Here is a 21192-nt window from a genome sequence, read left to right as displayed (position 1 = left end):
CCGGGGTTTTCCCGGGTTCTTCCTCCACCTTTAATACTGGCCGCCATGTATAGCCTATCATGTGCTAAAAAATGGCGTTAAACCCTAATCACAAAAAAAAAAAATACAGAATTATAAGTTCTATTTTCATATCTTGCTTGGAATATTTATATAGAAGTGTATTCTATATGTACATGTTCTGGTGAAGGATTTGTATCATGAGTAGATATAACTAATATACATTACATTCTTGCTCCAATCGGTGTAACCTATTTTTGCGTTTCACACTATATTTTGTGTCTATATTTCATATGGTGTGCATGACCAGTGACAAAATGTACTTTTTGTACCCCTATTATTATGTGCTCGTGTTTTATTTCTTTTCTTTCGTACTTTCCTTAATTCTACATTCTCTGCTATCTTTCCTGATCATTTGTTTAGGTTTGTTCCTTTCACCACATTTTCTGGACTACACATTATTTATCTTTCTTTCTAACTGCCTTTGTTTGCTATCAACTTGTTAAATGTTGTCCTATTTTTCTCAATAATTTCCCTAATCCCTTAAATTTTCATCTCTTTACTTACAATTGTACACTTCACTTCATGTTCAGAGTCACCAAAAATCTGCAAATCGAACTGTCATCAGAGTTTCTTTTGTACTTTGATGGTCTCCAGATTTATATCATAAAACAAATTTTGTCTCAGTTGTTACACGTATGAGCAATTAAAGAACGATAATATGAATTGTCAGGGAATATGGGATATAATCAAAAGAAGAGATGTTTTGAAATATATAAAGCAAAATAAATATTCAGTTTTTCTTCTTCAAAGTACCCACTTTATTCAGAAGTGTGATAATCACATACAATCAATTCTTTTTCATCAAACTTTAGATGAGAGGGGTAGCTATTATATTAAATAATAATTGTCAATTCTCTATACATAGAACCAGTACAAATACTGGTGGCAATACAATACATCCAGATATAACAACAAAAATTAGATATTAATTCTAATTAACATATACATTCGTAACCGAGATGATCCAAACATTTCATTAGAAATCACGAGTTTTATAACAGCCATTAAAAGTGATTATGTGATCATTGCAAGTGATTTTAACTTAGTTAGCTTCGGATCTAGAAATTGATACATATATTTATAATATGCTAATCCATCCCAGTGCAAGGGAGTTGGCTTTTGCTTTATGATCAAGTTATGATTGAAATGATACTGTTAGAAATTTGGGGGTGGGGATGTTCCTGTCTCCTTCTCATCCTTCAAAAAAAGACAAGATCGACTGGAAACAGCTAATTAATGAAATTCATTCTTTAGAACAAATTTAATAAAACTTATATTTTTACATTTTAAACAGTAGAACAAACCTGTTAGCTTGAAAATCATATCAATAAAACTGAAGGTGCGGTAACATGATTAAATGCAAAATGTATTTAACTAGGAGAACGAGTGTCAAAATATTTATGTAATTTGAAAAACAGAAATTACATAAGTTAAAAGACGCTTAGTTTACCAAACTCATCTTAAGCATATTGCGGCAACTGTTCCGAAAATTATCTTACGAGTAGACGTTATATTATCAGAAGCTCTATTAGTGGTACCTGTTGGACCAGTTGATCTTGAAATCCTCTTTAATTCTAGTTCGATAGTGCACATAAAGAATTATTGAATGGCCTGATAACTTTAATTGAAGCCACTGCAACCCTGAAATTTATTGCAAATACTAAAAGTCCAGTTCACATGGGTTACACTGGAGTTTTCCTAATTCTTTTGGATAGTTATTGGTACATATTATGTAAAGGGAATTAATTTTCATATAATTCTCAGTATCTATCATCGACTCAAAATGAAATTGTAATTTGTCTTACACAAAAGGTTAAACCAGAACAGTATCGGAACAATTTGAGACTATTATCTTACTTAATGCAAATATACTAAGCATGTACTTCCAGAAATTATTAATAATGATCAAACTGTTTTCATTAAAGGTAGCTATATATCTTTACCTTATATGATTTTGTTTTACAAAACAATATAACATTCCTGGATTTCTTCTCCTACCTGATTTTGAGAAGGCTTTGCACTGTGTTGGATGGCTTTTGATTGATAACATATTAGACTATCTAAATATGTGCAGGAGACCTCATGAATTGGACAAAACGGTTTCAGATTGAATTCATGCATTATTTTAAATTGACAATTTTCATACTGTTTTGATATTAGGAGGAGCTGCAGACACGTTCATCCACTCTCCACACACATTTTCCTTCTACATGATCAAGAAAAAATAAAATATTACAGGAATACAAATCATATAGAACGTCTTATCTCAAAGCATGCAAATGATACATAATACACTCTTAATGTGTCCGACAAAAACCTATGAGATCAACGTGGGGTCCAATATATCAATACTTAAATTGTTCGGGACTTTGTATAAGTATCGATATATTTAAAGCAGTGTGACGCTGAAGAAGAACAGGCATTACTATTAAATACTGCTCAGAATACCATTTGGATTGGGATCCATCTTAATTAATTTGCCTAGGAATAACATTTTCCACATATCTAAACAATATGGTTAAATTAAAATATGATACCAATATCAGGGAAAAAACATCAAAAAGATCACTAAACACTTTATGTTAAGTCAGTTATCAATCGTTTGTCACCATCAAAACATAAGAATCTACTAATAAATTTACTAAATCACACTTACTGGGTATTACCAAAACTAATTTTTGTTTTACAGGTTTGTTTGGAGTGGGTTAAGAGACCAAATTTCAAGAAAATTATTTATTAAGAGGTATAATAAGGGTGGTCTTAAAATGGTTGATATCAATATATGTATATATATATATATATATATATATATATATATATATATATATATATATATATATATATATATATATATATATATATATATATATATATATATATAAGTGTAATGTTACAACTATAAAATAACAAAAGCATTAAACGCAAAAGGAACAGGTTTTGTTTAAATATACAAATAATTTAATTATCTAACATAAAAATGAAATTATAATAGAAACTTACACTATTGTGAATTAAAGTCTCAAATGACCTTAAATGTGCTATCACTCTTCCAATCTTAAATACGCTGACGTACCAAGAGCTTTGAATGTGTTGACGTACAACTAGTCCTGCTGTATCACAATTATATAATCCAGAATGAATTAACAATAATCGCTATGTAACGTTTTAATCCAAAATGCCAAGGCGCACATGGTAATTCCAATAAATTAAACAAATGTATGCATCCTACTAAATTATACCTGAACATAACCTAAAGTGTTTCCATTGACATAATTTAAAATAGGAACGACTCAGTTTGATGTAAACAAAATTATACATAAAAATTAAGGATCAATAAAACAAATTCGTAAACAAGATTGCTTTCTAGAACATTCAACATTTTGTAAGTAAGGATAGATACTAGAATTTGTAAGGGAAAACTCAAGTTTCTGTACTGAAATCCAAGTAAACATTTTGTTAAACATGATCATTATCTTAAAGTTTAATTTACAATCATGGACGATAGCTAGAAATGAAATATATTTACAAATGACCCTTACAATCTACAATCACGGACAAAAGTCGAACACATTATATAGTTATACATAAGAGTCAAATAAGCCTACAGTTGAAAACAAGGATGAAGTCATTTAAATGCAAATATGGATAATTCCAATATCATTATTGGAAATTCATGTTCAAAAATAAAATTGAATAAGGAGTATATCATAACCTAGTATTCATCCATCTGTTTTTATAATAATAATAATAATAATAATAATAATAATAATAATAATAATAATAATAATACTGTAATAATAATGGATGAAACATGCGTTAAAAATGAATCTACAAAACACTCATTCGCAAAGACCAGGAGACAACCTCATTGCAAAATGGAATAAATAATTTGACAATATAAATGAGAACGAGTAGAATCATCTTTCTTTCCTTGCCTCTTAAGGTAACAATATATCATATACATAAATGATTTGAAAATAAGATTCTCCACAGAAAATTTCAGCTAAAACTATTTGTTGTTAACAGTTTTACAAATTTCAAATAATTTTTGCTCTGTTTGCAAACACTCTTTAGACGTTTTATAGCATATTTTATTGGAGTGCCCAAAATAAAAGTCAGTATTGACTAGGTTTATTGACTGTATAAGGAGTGAGAGCAATCATCACTAAAACATTTATTTATGACAGGCAATCTGCATTAATGAACAGACACAGGAGTGAGGAAATGATTAATTTATTTATATTACAGTTGAACTATATATTTATAAATATAGGTGTCATATTGAATTGATATGTATAATATATATCATTTTAAAAAAGAACTATAATTACATTTTCGCCCCAAAATGTATTCTGCATATGCAAACTGCACATGGGACAATTTTTATGCAAAACGGCAACCTTTCAAAACGTTGTTTTAACTGAATGTTATTTTATTCGAATTTACACAGACGCTTCCATGGGTCTGCCCACCTGATTGATTGTAGCTAAATTCTAGCAACAAATAATGTTCCAGCAATGCCTGATCCACTGAGATTTCACTGTATTAATTAATACGTTTATCTATCTATCTATCTATGCTTATTTATCTATCTTTATCAATCTATCTATTTATCTATATCTACCTATCTATCTATCTATCTATCTATCTATCTATCTCTCTCTCTTTGTATATATATATATATATATATATATATATATATATATATATATATATATATATATATATATATATATATATATGTATTTATGAATATGAATATATGTGGGTATGGGTATTTGTATGCATGTAATAGTATACACGAATGTATTTTACTGTATGTGAGCATGTGTATTATACACACTTTTGCGCATAAATGTACTTGTTCAAACATGGGTGGAAGGACGGATGACTAAATCCATAAAGTGGTCATATTAGAATATGAAAATACTATCATGTAACAAATATATGTTTATAGAACTTCTCTGTCTCTCTCTCTCTCTCTCTCTCTCTCTCTCTCTCTCTCTCTCTCTCTCTCTCTCACACACACACACACACACACACACACATAAACACACCTAAACAAAGAGTCTCTCTCCCTCCCTTTCTCTATAACAGCCTCTCTCACCGTTAATCTTTGGGCACATTTATACCAGTTATGCCTCATGCTGAATCATCTGTTTTGGCTCTATTCTCTTAAACTAAGTCAAAGACAAAACAAAACCGGCAGGTTTGAAACCAACACATGATTACATTATGTACGACACAAATTTAAAATTTACATAATATGCCAAATAAATTCAAATAGCGTTGAATGTGATGATGCACTAATAGTCGTGATGTACCACAATGATATAAGTCATAATATCTTTGACTGAATACTCAATAATCTCTAAGTAGTAAATGCGATTCCGTAGACTGATATTAAAGTAGGATTTAATAATGTTGTTTACCTCAAACTTGTAAAAGAAAACATATGACATAATGTAAATGACCAGGATATGGGTAACAAGTTCGTTCCATAACATTCTAAGATTGCAAGTAAGACAAGACATGGAGCTAGCATATGTGTAAATATCTTATTTATAAATTAAACATATGGTGGAAACACGAGAACAGGTTGGCCAGAGGTTTACCTTTAATTACTGAGAAAGGTCAAGCACACAACACATTTTCAATATACATAACTCCTCCCCAAATACAAAGAAAGAAAGAATTATGTAATAAAGATTGCTATGAAATGTTAATAAAGATTGCTATTAAATATTAATGAATTGTACATGTAATACTATAATAATTAAATTGGTTAGAAATATGTCTTATGAATGACGCAAAAATAACGTAATGTGATATAGTACTTCTATACATGCCAGAGTATATCTACAGCCATATTATTCTTTCCCTTGATGTGACTTAAGTCAATGTTGTATTCCTACAGTTTCCCACTCTACCACACAATTATATGATTTTTCTATTTTTCCATTTGCTAACAAAATAAAGTGGGTTGTGATCACTGAATGCAGTAATCCGAAAAGCTGAACTAATATGCACATCAAAGTGTTGCTAGGCCAAATAGTACTTCTGGTTTGCAGACTAATTTGTCTGATGCATATATGTTGTTTTGATTTTGAAGAAATGGGCACGCTGGTTTATTCAAACCATTTTTATTTTCTTTAATCAATACTCCACTAACACTTACACCACTTGCAACAACAGACATATTAAATAGTTGCCTGAAATTGGGGGCTGAAATAACTGGTGCACTCATAAGTTTAGACTTTAATTTATCAGTTTCATTCTGATATTTTTAGACCAACGAAACTTGCATTAATTAAGCAAAAATTTCCGATAATATCCAGTCATACCTCAAACATTACATACTTTACTTTTTAGTGATAGGAACTGTGAATTCCTTTATAGCCTTGTCGTTAACTACTGGTTTAACTAAATATTGTCTGATTTTAGCTCAATAATAATATAATTGCCGAACTCGAGTTACTCTTACTTGGTTCTATGCAATCATCCTCTTGTAAATATTAAATTGCTTTTTTTCAAACATATAAGGATACTGTTTCACAGGAGTAGAATCTACAATTTCAGCGTCTCGGTAGATTGTATTCGTTTGAATTGGAATATCAGGAAATGGTGGTTTTAGCTCATTGTTTTTTTGTGGTTGTTGATATGAAAGTTTCTAGTCCAGATTGTTTACTATTTCTGAAAAATTCCGAGCATCTGTTAAAGCAAAGTCACTGCCACCAGATTGTATTCCAGTGTTTACATCCTCGCTATGTGGAAGAGGTTCAACAACATTTATAGAATGATCATCTGCAGTATATTTACCTACTTCTTTAATATATTTGTATGACAGGATGGTTTCTATTTCATTCGCCCAGAAGTACTAATGATATAGTTTGTCATTTACTTTCATTCCAATTGTATAAGGCCAAACAAATTTAGCCTGAATCGAATGTTGAGGTAAGGGCGATTGAGCCACATCACTATAATTGGACTGAAAGTTCATTTCCTTTGTATTTCTGTCATATCTTAATTTCATTTTTGACTGAGCAGAGTGAAAACGTACTCTTGCTACTTCACATGCGCTTGACAACTTATATTCGAAATTAGAGCAATAGTCAAGAAGATTAATTGTTTAATCTTCATTTGAAAAAAGTTTCTCTTTTAATGACTTCAGTGGTCCACGGACAGTATATCCCAACCTAGTTCAAAAGTACTAAAACCCAAAGATTCCTGAGCCGATTCCCTAACGGCAAACAACATGAAATGAATACTCTCATTCCAATCTTTTCAGCAATGTGACCAACTCAAATTATTTAAAGCTTCATGAAATCCTTCCAACGCTCCTTGACTCTGTTAGTGATATGCAGCAGATTTAACTGTTGGATTCCTCATTCATGCATAATTTGTTGGAAACTTCCAGACACATAATTTTTTCCTTGATCAGACTAGATATTTTTGAGAAATTCAACATGTGCTTTAAACTTTATCAAAGCGTTTACTATGGTTTTAGTTTGAATATTACTCTCAGAACTTGCCTCTGGATATCTTGTTGATGCACTCATTATAGTCAATAAGTATTAGTACTATTATTCTGCTAAATGATGCGTCAAATGCAGGGATATGTGGCAGATGGCCCTTAAGTATTATCTAATTGGGTTTTACTACGATTTGAGTATGGCAATATATGCAATATTTAAAAACACCTCTTTTGATTTTTGGCCAATAAAAACGATTCAACGTATTGTGAAAACTCTTACTGACCCTTAAATGACCAGGCAAGGGAGTGATATGGGCTAGCCTAAAAAGTTCCTGTCGATATGACCTCGAAAAGACAATTTGATAGCTCACTGACCACTCGTACCTTATGTGATTTCCCTTTTCTCATAATGACTCCTTCTTTGCACAAAATAACACAGTGATGCTTTTTGATCATATCCATCAGAAACAAACAAAAGATAGCAGGGTCTTGCTCATGAACAATGATTGATTGTCTTTTGTGACCCTAAATAGAATCGTGAGTCTGAGTAGTTAAACATATTCACAGTGATATATATCTCTTTATCAGTACATAACATGATCGATATTGGCCTCTACAAAAGACTGACCAGTTAAAGGAATAATTGTCTGATCATCATCCTTGTCAAGTGCTCTCATTGCTGTAGTTCTGATAACTGCAAATGCAGGATATAAGTCAGGACCAAGATTCTTATTTAAACACGGCACAAAGTTTTATGCCAAATAGACACAATGGAGAGGAAAAGTAACAAAGCCGCACTCTACTCCCTAAGTAAAAAGTTTTCACTAAAATAAATCTTCTGAGACAGAGGCAAATGTTCTGATAATAAAACAGTCTGAGTAACTCGTGTGTTCATTAATAGTCTAAGAGGTATAGGCTTCGTAGAATCGGCAAAAAGAGATATAGAACATTTCGACATGAATGGTTAATAACTCTTCATAATAGAATCAGACTGAGGTTTGATTGACACAAACAATACCAAACTGTGACGTCGGCTTCTTGAAATAAGAGCGCTTGAAATTGTTTATTATCCAACTGCAATAATTCGAAATAACGTGTCATTTCTTCTTACCATGAATGCACGTAGGTAGAGACAAGGATTTCTGAACAGTTTGATGAGAACAATTTTTTTTAAATAGTTCAAATTCCATCCGGTTTTCTAACTATAATTTTTTAATTTCCCATCAAGATCAGATTTACTTACTAAACGCAAAGGATTGTCATCCAAAATTTCTTTTCCCACAAAATACTGAAACAAAAAAAAATTGTTTCTTGCTCACAGAAACATGGTTTTTGTTTTATTTTCGAAATCTCTGGGCAGCAATTCATCCCTTTCATAGACCATAAAACTTCTACGTAAGAACTGAAACACTGGTCACTACATTAAATGACAATGTGAACGCTGGCTGTTTCACTTAATTTTTCTTACCAGAGAAAATACATATTCCAAAATAAAATCAATGTAATTTTGATATATCAATTTTAATATCTTTATAAATTGCAAACATCACAAGAAAAAAACGTGAGTGTATTAAGGAAAGTCAAACCTGATCCCTAAGTTAAGAATAAAGGTAAACATACAATACTATTTAAATATACATAACATATCAATTCCTGCTCATTATCTATTATTTATATCGATCCATATATTTCTAAAGGTGAGTTCAAGGTCCCTGACCGAAACAGTGTACATTTATTTCGGGAAATTTAAACAAGTACTATATACCTTGATAAAATGCTTAATACAGCTCTCGTTTACTGTGTTAGTTCAGTCTAAATAACTCTTTACTTTGAGTCATTGGAACAAAGAATACATGCATATGTGACGATCAGTAGTATATTTGATGTGTGCTACATTTATGTTTCTATTGTTATTTTGTTTTTAATAACTCGCTATTAATCCATGACATCAATATCAATAAGTTTCCTCCCATGCTAGCAATGTTTCTGATGTAAATGAACTTTCAAAATGTAAGAGAAAAAGAAAATAATATGGAAGAAACAAACACTTGATGACCAATTGATAAAGTTCTTTCTTTGTGTGACAAATGGTAAAATTTTCAGTCCGTAAAATATTGTTACGAAACATATGTCTTGACCCTTTCCTTGATAGGTTTCCAGCATTCAGGGCAGAGTGATACTTCTTTCGAACACTGTTCACACAAACAAAAGTGTGTGCATGGAAGTAAAAGAACATTTCTTTGTCTTTCTCTACATCGTTTGCATATCATCTGCTTGATTAGTTTTTCATTGTCTTCCAGAAGATGACAAACTTCTGTGGTGGAATAAAAGATAAAATTTAATGTATGCAGGTTGATAATTCAGTGAAGGTAATTATGGTGTTCGAACATAGGATACAATGAAAGTTGGATTAAACTGAACCTCTCAAAGAAACATTTGATGGAATCTAGGTAGAGTAAATAAAAAAAAGATATTAGGCTGGAAAGTACATATATGTACCAAAAGATCTAAGTTCATTCACGTAAATACGTTTGAACACGCTGTATATTGAATATTAATAATTGTAAAACTTCGGCGAGGGATGTTGCAGTGAACAACATTTAAGCAGATACAACATTATATACAAGGTATATTAGTACCTAAATATCAAGATTCTAATAGAAACTGTCATTTACTTGTACACCAATATTTAGTACCCCAAAACACCAAGAACTTGTCAAGAATATGTTTGTTGATTCTTGTGTTTTACGTCACAGTAACACAAGTAGGTTATTTATCGCCAAGGCGTTTGGAGTAAAGTGCCTTGCTCTAGAACACATGATGATAGGAGACGTAGGCTGATACACTGTTAGGATTAGAACCGGCATCCATTTCGGTCGCTAATGCAGCACGCCTACAACACAGTTACCGAGCCTCGTTGTCAAGAATATAAAACTACTGGGGAAATGAGAGAACTAGTGAAAAGTAAGAAAATTTTGTTAATTCGTTGTTAATGATACTATTCCGTTAATTTGATTATTCTCTTACTTTAATGATATATGTAGGCAGACTGTTTCCTGTACTAGTGAACTGAAATAATATATATTCTTTAATTATGAGCGACCTTTGAGCGGCTCTAAATGGTCACATTCAAAGAAGAGCCACCTACCTTTATCTCTTGTCCCAGATATCACAGTTGGTTTTGTTTTCTTCCCGTTTAACCGTTCTTCGGAAGATAAATCATTTGAAGAAACCATATTTAAAGCTGATAAGATATTGTTTGTGTTATCGTGCTCTTTATCATCATCATCGACAGGCAGCTTTATTCCGGTGTCCTCTAAGGAGACCAATACTCGAAGAATAGCATTAGGTGTTAACGTTTTATGCCCTGTAAATCAACAAACATTGAAAGAATAAAGGCTATGCTAATGTAGGAAACACAGCTGAAATGCAAGATTCGATGAGATAGTTTCACCATTTCTCTTTCGTAGCTACGACGCCTCCCAGTTTGCAACAGTTAGGGAGCGATTTGCATAACAATAGCTAAGTTTGAGACTGACCAATATGAAACAGAGATAAAAACAGTACAAATAATCCTGAAATTGTTATGAGCACTTTAGGAGCTCATGAAAACCATTTATAAGTACGATTTCCTTCAGCGAAAGCTAAACAGATGAACATTAATTTTCTCTTGGTGCAGAGCAGAAATCATTTTAAATATAACAGTATAGAAAACAGAGATGACAATAGCATAAATGATCCTGAAATATATGAATAAAATCAGTTTTATTTAATAAAAGTTATAAATGTGCATTTTCATGTGTGCCACATATAGACCTCTCTATGTATTACTTCTTGTAATACTCCAAACAGATTACGTTTTGTTACCGTGTTTATTTCTTATTTTAAATTTAATATTTAATATATAAAAAAATGCATCTCAAATTCATTCACTGGGCGAATAAAATGCTTATAACCTGTCTTTATAAGTTCCTTGATTGCCATAGTCACGGCTGTTCTTGAGTACCCAATGTCTAGAACAGCCAAAGCTGCAGGTGTATTCAAATCCGGCTCGGCCTCCTGTTTGTTGGGTTCTAAAGATTAAAAGTATTTTTATAAGATAAAGGTGTAAATACTATACAAAGGTATACTACAATGGCAATTGTGATTTTCTCTTCTGATTTTATAAAGGTCTTTTGAGTTTTAAAATAGAATTGCTCCTTAGATGTTGATAGATACATGTATCGAACCTGAGCAAACCGTCTTTTTAAATAAAACCAATGCCTATTAAAACTTCCAGCTATGCCATGTACAAATGTGTGCTTGTTTTAAAGCAGATGTCTATGTATAAAATCTAATTTCTTTTTAAGATTTAGATTTTTTAAAAAGAAAAATAATTTTTACGTAATGAAAACTGATACAATTTAAAGTAATTGTGCTTCATACCATATTAATCAAATCACTCTGATATTTCATTAATTTCAAGGATAATGTCTTTTGAAAACGACTAATGGAATGAAATAATATTATACCATTGTACATGGTAACACATTTATATAGTCATCGTATCGTCTATGTTACAATGAACCATACTTGTATAAGTATAGGGACCTTGACATGCGATATGACAATGCGTGTGATTACAAGGGTCCAGAGGCAGCAATCGCATCGTGGACTGGTGTACAGGAAGAATATTAGACGCATTTGCCCTGAAATATGTTTCTTCATCATCGAACGGTATTCCATGGAGAAGATTAAATCATAGTTGTCTTAAATATTTTTGCTCACATTGGAACAGGTGCCAGAATCACACTCAGCTTTTTTATCAGCACATGTTTCAATTGTTGCAGTCTCTTAAGAAATCATAAACTTACGTTGTTCTCCAACATTGAACTTATTCACCATCCCAGCCAGAACATCATCTGAGTGAGGATCTCTTCTGGCGGAAGCTATTTTTGTATCTGCAGACTAATTAACACATAAATGAGAATATATATATATATATATATATATATATATATATATATATATATATATATATATATATATATATATATATATATATATATATTGCTAGATTTACAGCAGATTTAATACTCTTTAAGCTATCAAACGAAATTTCATTTTATTTACCGCATATCGTGATATACAAAATACGAAAGACTCTGAAATTAGAAGAAGACAATGACACTGCACATTAACTGCCTTTCTATATAGAGATTCAACATAGATGACTGTAAATTCGCTACAAATAATGATTGCATGTCTATGAATATATCTCACACAATTGAAATAAATGTTTCGCTAACCTTTGTGGTGCCAATCTCTGATTTTGTCTCCTTTCTTGGCATCTGGTATTTGGACTGTTCAAGATGGGGACACTGAGGAAACCATTTATAATGCTCCTCCCATGGGTCATCCCCTTGTTCCCATCTCTTTAAGCCACCATCACATGCGTAACATCTCACTATGTCAAGATTCCCTGTTCGTGATTTGATAGCAAACATCATGTTGAAAACAATTTGATGTAAATGTTGGGTGACGTGGACATTTATATATCATTTCCCTTACGAAAACGAAGCATATGTATAGTATACAAGGTGCCAGAGCTTGATCATAACCCTAGATTGTATTAAATTGGGTACAGAAATAGACATTAACCAGTTCATCTTATGATAATGAATCGACAGTGTGGACATGAACAGTGAGATTCTGTTTTCCGTTCACACTAATTATATTAATACAAAGCTGTTAAGAAACTAAATTTAACCACTGATCTTAATTGACCAGGTGATTACCTGTCACTACAATAGCTAACGTGGATGCTTCAACAATGTGAGTAATTAACTGTCTGCTGTCTGGCTTGTTAACCCTTTATGTATGCTATTTTCTGGAAGTAAATGACTATTTTCTGGGTCAATTGATATAATTTCCCCTTTATTATTTAACAGTGTACAATTACATAAATGCAGTTACAACGAAGAAAGAAGGTGTGACTAAAGATGCGCAATCATTTGAATACAAAATAATTTTTGTTAAAAAAGAACTTAATATCTAAAGCATTTAATATATTTCAGATATCAGATTTATTAAGTAGCAAAATTACATTATACTGACCCTTGAATAATACTAAGAATAACACAAATTATTACAAGAGAGCAAAAATTCTTAGTTTCTACAAAGTTTCAACTTCTTGCTTGAATATCTAGCTTTGCTTTTGTTTGAGACATGCCAAACGGTAATGCCAATAGGTCCATGCACACCTGTGTAGTAAAATCCAGCATCTGCAATCCTTCCGACGTCTAATCCATCGATGGCTGGAAACCTTGCGAAAGTTGACAATCTCACGCTATATGATGAATATTCTGGAGACCTTATCTTCTTTCTGTCTCCTTGAGACGATGTAATCTCTGAAGAAGATTTTAAACAGCATTATTACCGATCAAAACCGTATAACGTTCACCGATCTGCACGCAACGTAGCCTACGGTCTGCCTTGGCACAACACGCTTGCAGATCAGCTTCTTGTCTCTACGGAATATGGTATTCTTTTCTTACTTTTTATGAGCATTATCTAGACTACGATCTGGATGTGAATGATGCAATGGCAGGTCTGGATCTGAGTTGTATGCTGCGTGCACTACGCAGTCAATATTTACTTTTAAACGTGGTCTTTGAGGAAGCACAGGCATATATTTAAGTACTTAATTTATAGAGAATGTACATTTGTCCCCAAGCTATGCAGGTTGTAACATATTTAATATGACTGAACATTTGTTATAGCTACGTTAAAAGTCCAGTCACACACATATATAAAAAAGAAAGGTATTCATGGAGCACAGATGCCCCACAACAGAAATGTGTGACCAATGGACAGACGAATATACAAAAGTAACACAAAGTCCAAAGAGCTTCACGTGGCCGTACAACTGCACCTCATTCCTGACTCAGCCAGAAAGGGTATTCACACGTTTAAGTAGATCATTACTCCTGTATTACTAAAATTCAAACCAGACGCCAATTTCCATACTTAAAAGTAACTTCATTCTAACGATGAGAAAATCTCAAAGAACCCAAGCCTGATTCTTCTTGTTCAACACGTGTAAATGACAAACGAATGCATCAAAATACCGAACGAGAATATATAATTAATATACAACATCAGTGAATCTGTCATTTATTCATAAGAATTGATCAATTGCAAGAGAAGAGCTTCCATCTATCTATAAACCGACCGAATATTTTTTGTATTTTAAATTTTACACACTCATAGATCGGAGATTCTGTACTTTGACTAAAGATGGAGGATGATATATATCTGTCATCTCTCGAGAACTGGAAGTGTGATGCAATTATAATAAAATGCTCTGATACAGCGTAAAAAGGGAGAAATAACAAGAAACTGTTATTCCCTTACCTCGTCTTACTCCAGTCACTCCTTGTCCTGACGTATTAGTTTTTATTTGCTGGAGGTGTTCCTAGAAGATGAAATGGACAAGACGGTCGCATTGAAATTTAATGTTACAAGAAATCAGTTTGTAGTGTAATTTTGCTTTCGTTTTATTTTTGTTTTTCAGACGGTCCTTGCTAACTTTCATATAATCAAATCGTATAAGAACGGATTAAAGCATTTACTACACTATGAATATATATATATATATATATATATATATATATATATATATATATATATATATATATATATATATATATATATATATATATATACACGTTTCATATTATAGTTATCATTGTTTATTTCAGTTATTATATATATGTTTAGGAGATACACCTAATTTAAACTGGACGCACGTTTCCATGCACACTAGCTGGCTTGCACAGGGTAGATCAAATTCGTTCCGAATTGTCTTCTAAAAGCGCACAAAGAATCATAACGTGTGCAGCTTTGCATCCATCTAGAGTGTATAAATTGCCAAAATGTAAATATGGACATATTCATTAATTAGTGGATTAGTCTTAAACTTTTAGTCAAATCAAGCACCTGCTGCATGTCTAGGCCATCAATGGCATTTCCATAATCTTCTGACTCTTTAACTACGTATATGATAATACTGATACATTTGGTCTAAAATATGTAAGATTATAGTTTTTATAAAGGTAACTGAATATATGCATGTGCTGTCACATACAGTATTTACAGTAGCTATTGCAATTCCGCCTTTGAAAGTAGATGAAGTGACTTACGAATCATTTTCTAATTAATCACACTTATGTTCTGCACACTTAATATTTTAGCATTAGGTAAACAGAAGAATTACTGTAAACTTGAATATTAACCACAAATTGGAACATAAATCAGAAACTGGAAAATGGGAGAATATTTAATTTAGACGGTATCGTACTTCCTTAAAGAGCACATTTGCTTAGGATATTCACATTTAATTAAAATTGCATCCACCAGATTGAAACTGACACAAAGTTAGCCGAATAATCACACGCATTCATGTCTATCTTATTCATTAATTCATAAAAATAATAAAGAGATCTAATACTTGTTTTTGTATCATTTAAACTGAACAGCCTTGTGTAAATCCAGCTCAAGTAGTTTATCTTACAACATACTTAAAATGGTACGTGACGCGTAAGATCCATTATGGAATTATTTTGCTTGTTTCGCTTACTTGAAAGTATTTCTAACACTCAACTGTCTACCGAAATCTTGATAAAATAATAGCGGACGACAATATCTTATTAAGGAAATGCATTTATTACCTTGTAATCTCTCAGATCGGCTGAAGGAATTTTTGTAACCAAATATCTACATTCTGGAGAGTAGCGGACATGTTCCAGCAAAGGATCTTCATCTTTACTCCATCGAGACAGAGTGACTCCGCATTCGTAACAGCATACCCTGTCCCCTTGCCCTGCTCAGATAAACACAATAGATTGTATCGGACTTTTGTATGATAAGCACTACGCGAATGACGTAAGCTAACTGGAACGTTTGATGAGGGAACATGAATTCAGACCCTGAATAATAAACAGTAGTGTTATACCTTGCACTTAAATTGCCATTGATAATCTGGTTTGACTTCCTTCTAGGGACCACATTAGAAAGAAAAAAAATAAAGAAATTACTAATTTTAAACAAGAATTAGTGCAACACATAAGCCCCAAATGGACACAAATCTGGCCTGGACATTACAAAAATACTTGGTTTTAAATTTAAGCTGTAATGTTTTATATGTTTTTGTGCTTTTATATTTTTCAATCAATTACAGAGGATTGTACTTTAGGCAAGTCACCGGTGATTGGATGATAGTTTAAACTCAATCTCAAATATAATCTTATATCAATAGGATCTCCAAATGTTTCTCCGTTGTAACAATACTTCAGATCACAACTATTGCACTTGTTCTAAAATGGTAGAGATTGTAATGTAAATATTTTGGTAGGCTATACAAATGAAAGCATGCAAATTTGGGTCATATCTTGTTTGTTATTGTATACCTATTTGGGTCCTGAAGTTATATCGAAAAACTCTAAATATAGTTTCTAATGTTTGTTGTATTGAGTTCAAATGTGGCATTCCGCGGCGAAAGTGCGGATAAAGGATATCAATATACAATCCATTAGTTATTTAAACCTACTTAGCAGGAACTCTCTTTGGTGTGATACATCAGGATATTAATTAAGCATATTTCAAATCTGTTTTTGAGAACATGCATGACCGGTGATAAAATCACACGTACAACGACAAGTAATGTCTTTTACCTTTGTAAAAGAATCCAAGATCGGCAAAAGTCTCTTGGTTAGTAAAAGACTTGCAGTGAACAAACGTCGCCAGTCTCGTAGAGCGCTGCGTGAACTGTGGGTATATAGTTATCGCCTTAGGAGTGATGGTCATTCCATTTTCACAAGCCACAGGAGTTCCACCATAATTTGAAACAAGGGGCTTCTGGTAGTAAGAGGCCTCATCACACACCACAAATGTTAGGAATACCGCTTCATGCCCGTTGTGTGTTTCTTCAATGAAGGCATCGTCTACGTAAACGGGTACTGTATGGCCACCACCTTGGGTCCTATTTGATCTCGGACGAGAGACGTTGTCTAAAAGAGCCTTATTTACATAGGCACCAGATAAAGATTTCCTTGGATACATGAACATACTTTGAAGTCGACGTTTATTTTAGTTTGACTAATCAGCCGTAAAAATACATATCTCAGATTTTGATAAAATGTAGTGTGCTAATGTTCAAGTTCACCTGCATATGAGTAATGTCGTATCTTCTAAACATTATATTTATACCACTCTTACAAGTGATAAATCTACTGCACTATCCGAATACTGAAGTTACTATTTCTTACTATATTTAATATCGAAATAAAATAGTAATTCTCTATCCTGGCGTGAAACAGTGCACAAATAGGTTCAATCGATTAACTCCCTTAACATTGATAAACAATGTTGCTGAATACTGTAGTACAGCCACTTTATATTGCATGAAGTAGTACTCTTTCTTTAGCGGCATATAGAATATGCACTTATGTAGGTTCATGGAAGTGAATATCCGTAATGAAATTAAAGTGTGTATTCCAATACTTCTTAAATTCCAACGAAGACAACAGCTGGAAAAGTGTTGATGATAAAATTGCATACTTTGTATGTAATCTGAAAAACAAAAATACTAGAATTAGGCACTAACAGTTTATATGCAACTCTTTCATACAAGTGAATATTCTTAAAAGTGAAAAGTTGCGTATAAATAAGCAAAATCTGCATTAAGGCATCTATTGTAATAGCTATACATACTGAAAGTGCAGACAACGGCAAAAGGCCACCAAATAAAAGAAGAAACAAGGCAAAACTGTACGCTGTATGCCACAAAACGCCGAATTGTATTCGATGTCTGCTTGATACTTTCAATGTAAATGGTAATGCGTTTATTCTCAGTACTCTACGTGAAAAGCCTATTTATGCTGAAATCCTTGTAATACATAAATATAGTCAATATAAATAAAAATGCTCATAAACTTAGATCAAAATTACCAGATTAAACCTCCGTTATTATACTTGTATTGAAGTTTCTTTTTTTTTTAGAGAGAGAGAGAGAGAGAGAGAACTGGAAAGTGAAAGTTTGTTTGTACATACATTACATATTTGAATAATCTTGCATTTCTGTTGGCATGGTTTTAGCCTACCATACTTCCATGGATGAAAGCAAACATACTTGCATGCATATATGCTTACATACATGCATGCATACATACATGCATGCATACACACACACACACACACACACACGCACACATGCATGCATACACACACACATACATACATGCATACATACATACATACATACATACATACATACATACATACATACATACATACATACATACATACACACATGAACATGTAGCTAGAAACATAAATACGTATAAGCTTATACATTAAATAAAAACATATGTGCACATATTCATAAAGAGGTATTTAAAGACACATAACATCTTAGTACAGAATTAACTTGAGATCCGCCACCACATCTACTGGCTCATTCTTCTCTATATCATCTAAGCCAAACGTAATTGTATAATTGTCTCATTATTTAGTTCCTAGCACATGTGTTACCAGTTCTCTTGGGACTCGCGGTAGCTCAGTGGTTTTTCACACCTTTGGGTTAATTTCTAATTAGATGGTGGGTTTTGTAGGGTTCAAGCAGAATTCAGTAATTTCCGATAGGTTGAGTTATGGCAAATGAATAGGTATTTCCAAATATTTGTTAAGTGGCACAATTGGTCACCTGGGGGGTAGGAGTGTTGTGAACTATAGTCGTAATTTATTTCAGGAGTCAACTGAGCAATCAGACTCATTCCTATTTTGAGGTCATTCGTATTTCTTGTTCTTCTATTGTAACATCACGTATGTGGACGTGTTTTAATTTGTACTTATAGTATTATTTGAGAGGAAAACATGTACTTGGACTGTTCAGCGGGAATATAAAGAGCTCAGTTTGTTTCTGTAATATTATTTTGAGACTATTGTGAACTGTGCAAAAGAAATCTGGACAACACCATTTCGATATCATCAGAATTATTGGCAGACCAATAAATTTCCTCTTGTGAAGTTTGTACGGGTTTTCATTCTTGTAGACTTTAATATAACTCTTACAGGATTATTCTGGATTCACTTCATAATACTCTAAGTTCCTATCATATTTTAATTAACATTCTGATAATTAATGTATTTGTTAAGCTTTACAAAACTTGTTAATTTTGCCTATTTCTGTTACTTGGTTCATGGCCATAGAGTCATATCAGGTAGTATAATCTTTAATATAGAAATGTTTCTTGATATTTTTCCCTCTAGATGGCTGATATGCTCTTGTAGATTCACTATTATAACACTGGTCAACAGTGAAATCATTACTGACTTGAAAAGGCCCTAATCTGTAGTATTTTGGTGTGCCGAACACGAATATAACCGTGAAAAATTTGTATTGGCTCTCGTTTTGAAGATATTCATATACCTCATTTTCTATGTTTCACTGTGTAAATTTCTCCAGTAGGACTGCAGCAACATCCGGAATAATGATGTAACATTGCATAATACCATCATGCTCACATCATCCACAGTTGATTGCATCATTTTCTGATGCAATGCAATACTAATGCCATGCGGCTGCTGAAGTAAGTTGACGTCAGCAGTGTACTATACATGTGTAGGCCTATTATACTAATGCCAGGCGGCTGCTGAAGCTGACGTAAGCAGTGTACTATATAAAGCCCAATCAGATAGGTTCAGCATTTAAAATATTTTAGACGTTGTGCGAGACAGTTCAAGCTACTGTTACATAAAACTTATTATTTTATCCATTTACGTACAATAAAGAACAGTAATGCCTCGAAAGTGTGTTAATACCGCGGACAATTTTTGCTATATTTGTGGGGAAGTGACATTTGCCAACCAGAAGAAAAGTATCAATTCTCAAGTGAAGAAGGCATATCATCTTTACTTCGGATGCAAGGTTGGTGACCAAGACAAGCCTTGGGCTCCGCATATATGCTGTGCTACATGTACAACACAGCTTTCACAGTGGTTGAATTGCAAAAGGTCATCAATGCCGTTTGCAGTCCCAATGGTGTGGAGAGAGCCAAGCAACCACCTAAATGACTGTTACTTCTGCTTGGTTCCTCCTCTTTCCGGCGGAATAACGAAGCGAAAGAAGTCGAGAATAGTCTACCCAAACATTCCGTCTGCATTGAGACCAGTTCCACATGGTGAGGGACTTCCTATTCCAGAACCTCCAGCAGAATATTCTCTTGATTCATCTGACGAAGACAAAGGTGAGTCGACCTGTTCTTCTCCTGGTCCATCAGCATGCAGTGATCCAGATTTTCACTGTGGTGTATCATCAACCCCACACAGAATAACACAGGAAGAACTAAATGACCTGATTCGTGATTTGGACTTATCAAAGAACAAGGCAGAATTGCTAGGATCAAGACTCCAACAATGGAATCTTCTAGAAGAAGATGTCACAATTACTGCATATCGAAAGCGCCACCAGCAATTGGAGCCTTTCTTCAGAAAGGAAAGTAATCTGATATTCTGTTCCGATATTGAGGGCCTCATGAATGCTTTAAAAATCACTCATGACCCACAAGAATGGAGACTATTTGTGGACTCTTCGAAACTGAGTCTCAAGGCTGTGCTTT

At 32.9% G+C, this 21192-nt stretch overlaps 1 protein-coding gene across 1 annotated transcript in view; it reads right to left on the bottom strand.

Annotated features, from left to right (window-relative positions):
* Positions 1 to 789: 789 nt before the first annotated feature.
* The window catches only part of LOC149773719 (putative inhibitor of apoptosis), a 33844-nt gene continuing 13441 nt past the window's right edge, over positions 790 to 21192 (bottom strand). Inside the window, exons 2-10 of the mRNA XM_089946116.1 lie at positions 17248 to 18145; positions 16246 to 16397; positions 14930 to 14990; positions 13777 to 13923; positions 12823 to 12995; positions 12388 to 12481; positions 11491 to 11607; positions 10683 to 10901; positions 790 to 9848 (exon numbers count right to left, since the gene is read on the bottom strand). Coding sequence (XP_089802242.1) covers positions 9652 to 9848; positions 10683 to 10901; positions 11491 to 11607; positions 12388 to 12481; positions 12823 to 12995; positions 13777 to 13923; positions 14930 to 14990; positions 16246 to 16397; positions 17248 to 17641 — 1554 coding nt within the window. The 5' untranslated portion in view covers positions 17642 to 18145 and the 3' untranslated portion in view covers positions 790 to 9651. The remainder of the gene's footprint in view (positions 9849 to 10682; positions 10902 to 11490; positions 11608 to 12387; positions 12482 to 12822; positions 12996 to 13776; positions 13924 to 14929; positions 14991 to 16245; positions 16398 to 17247; positions 18146 to 21192) is intronic.

The sequence above is a fragment of the Sinohyriopsis cumingii genome, unplaced genomic scaffold, assembly GCF_028554795.1.
Source record: "Sinohyriopsis cumingii isolate HCF-2022 unplaced genomic scaffold, ASM2855479v2 utg000622l, whole genome shotgun sequence".
NCBI classification, from domain to species: Eukaryota; Metazoa; Mollusca; class Bivalvia; order Unionida; family Unionidae; genus Sinohyriopsis; species Sinohyriopsis cumingii.
This window is presented reverse-complemented; position numbering and strand designations above follow the sequence as displayed.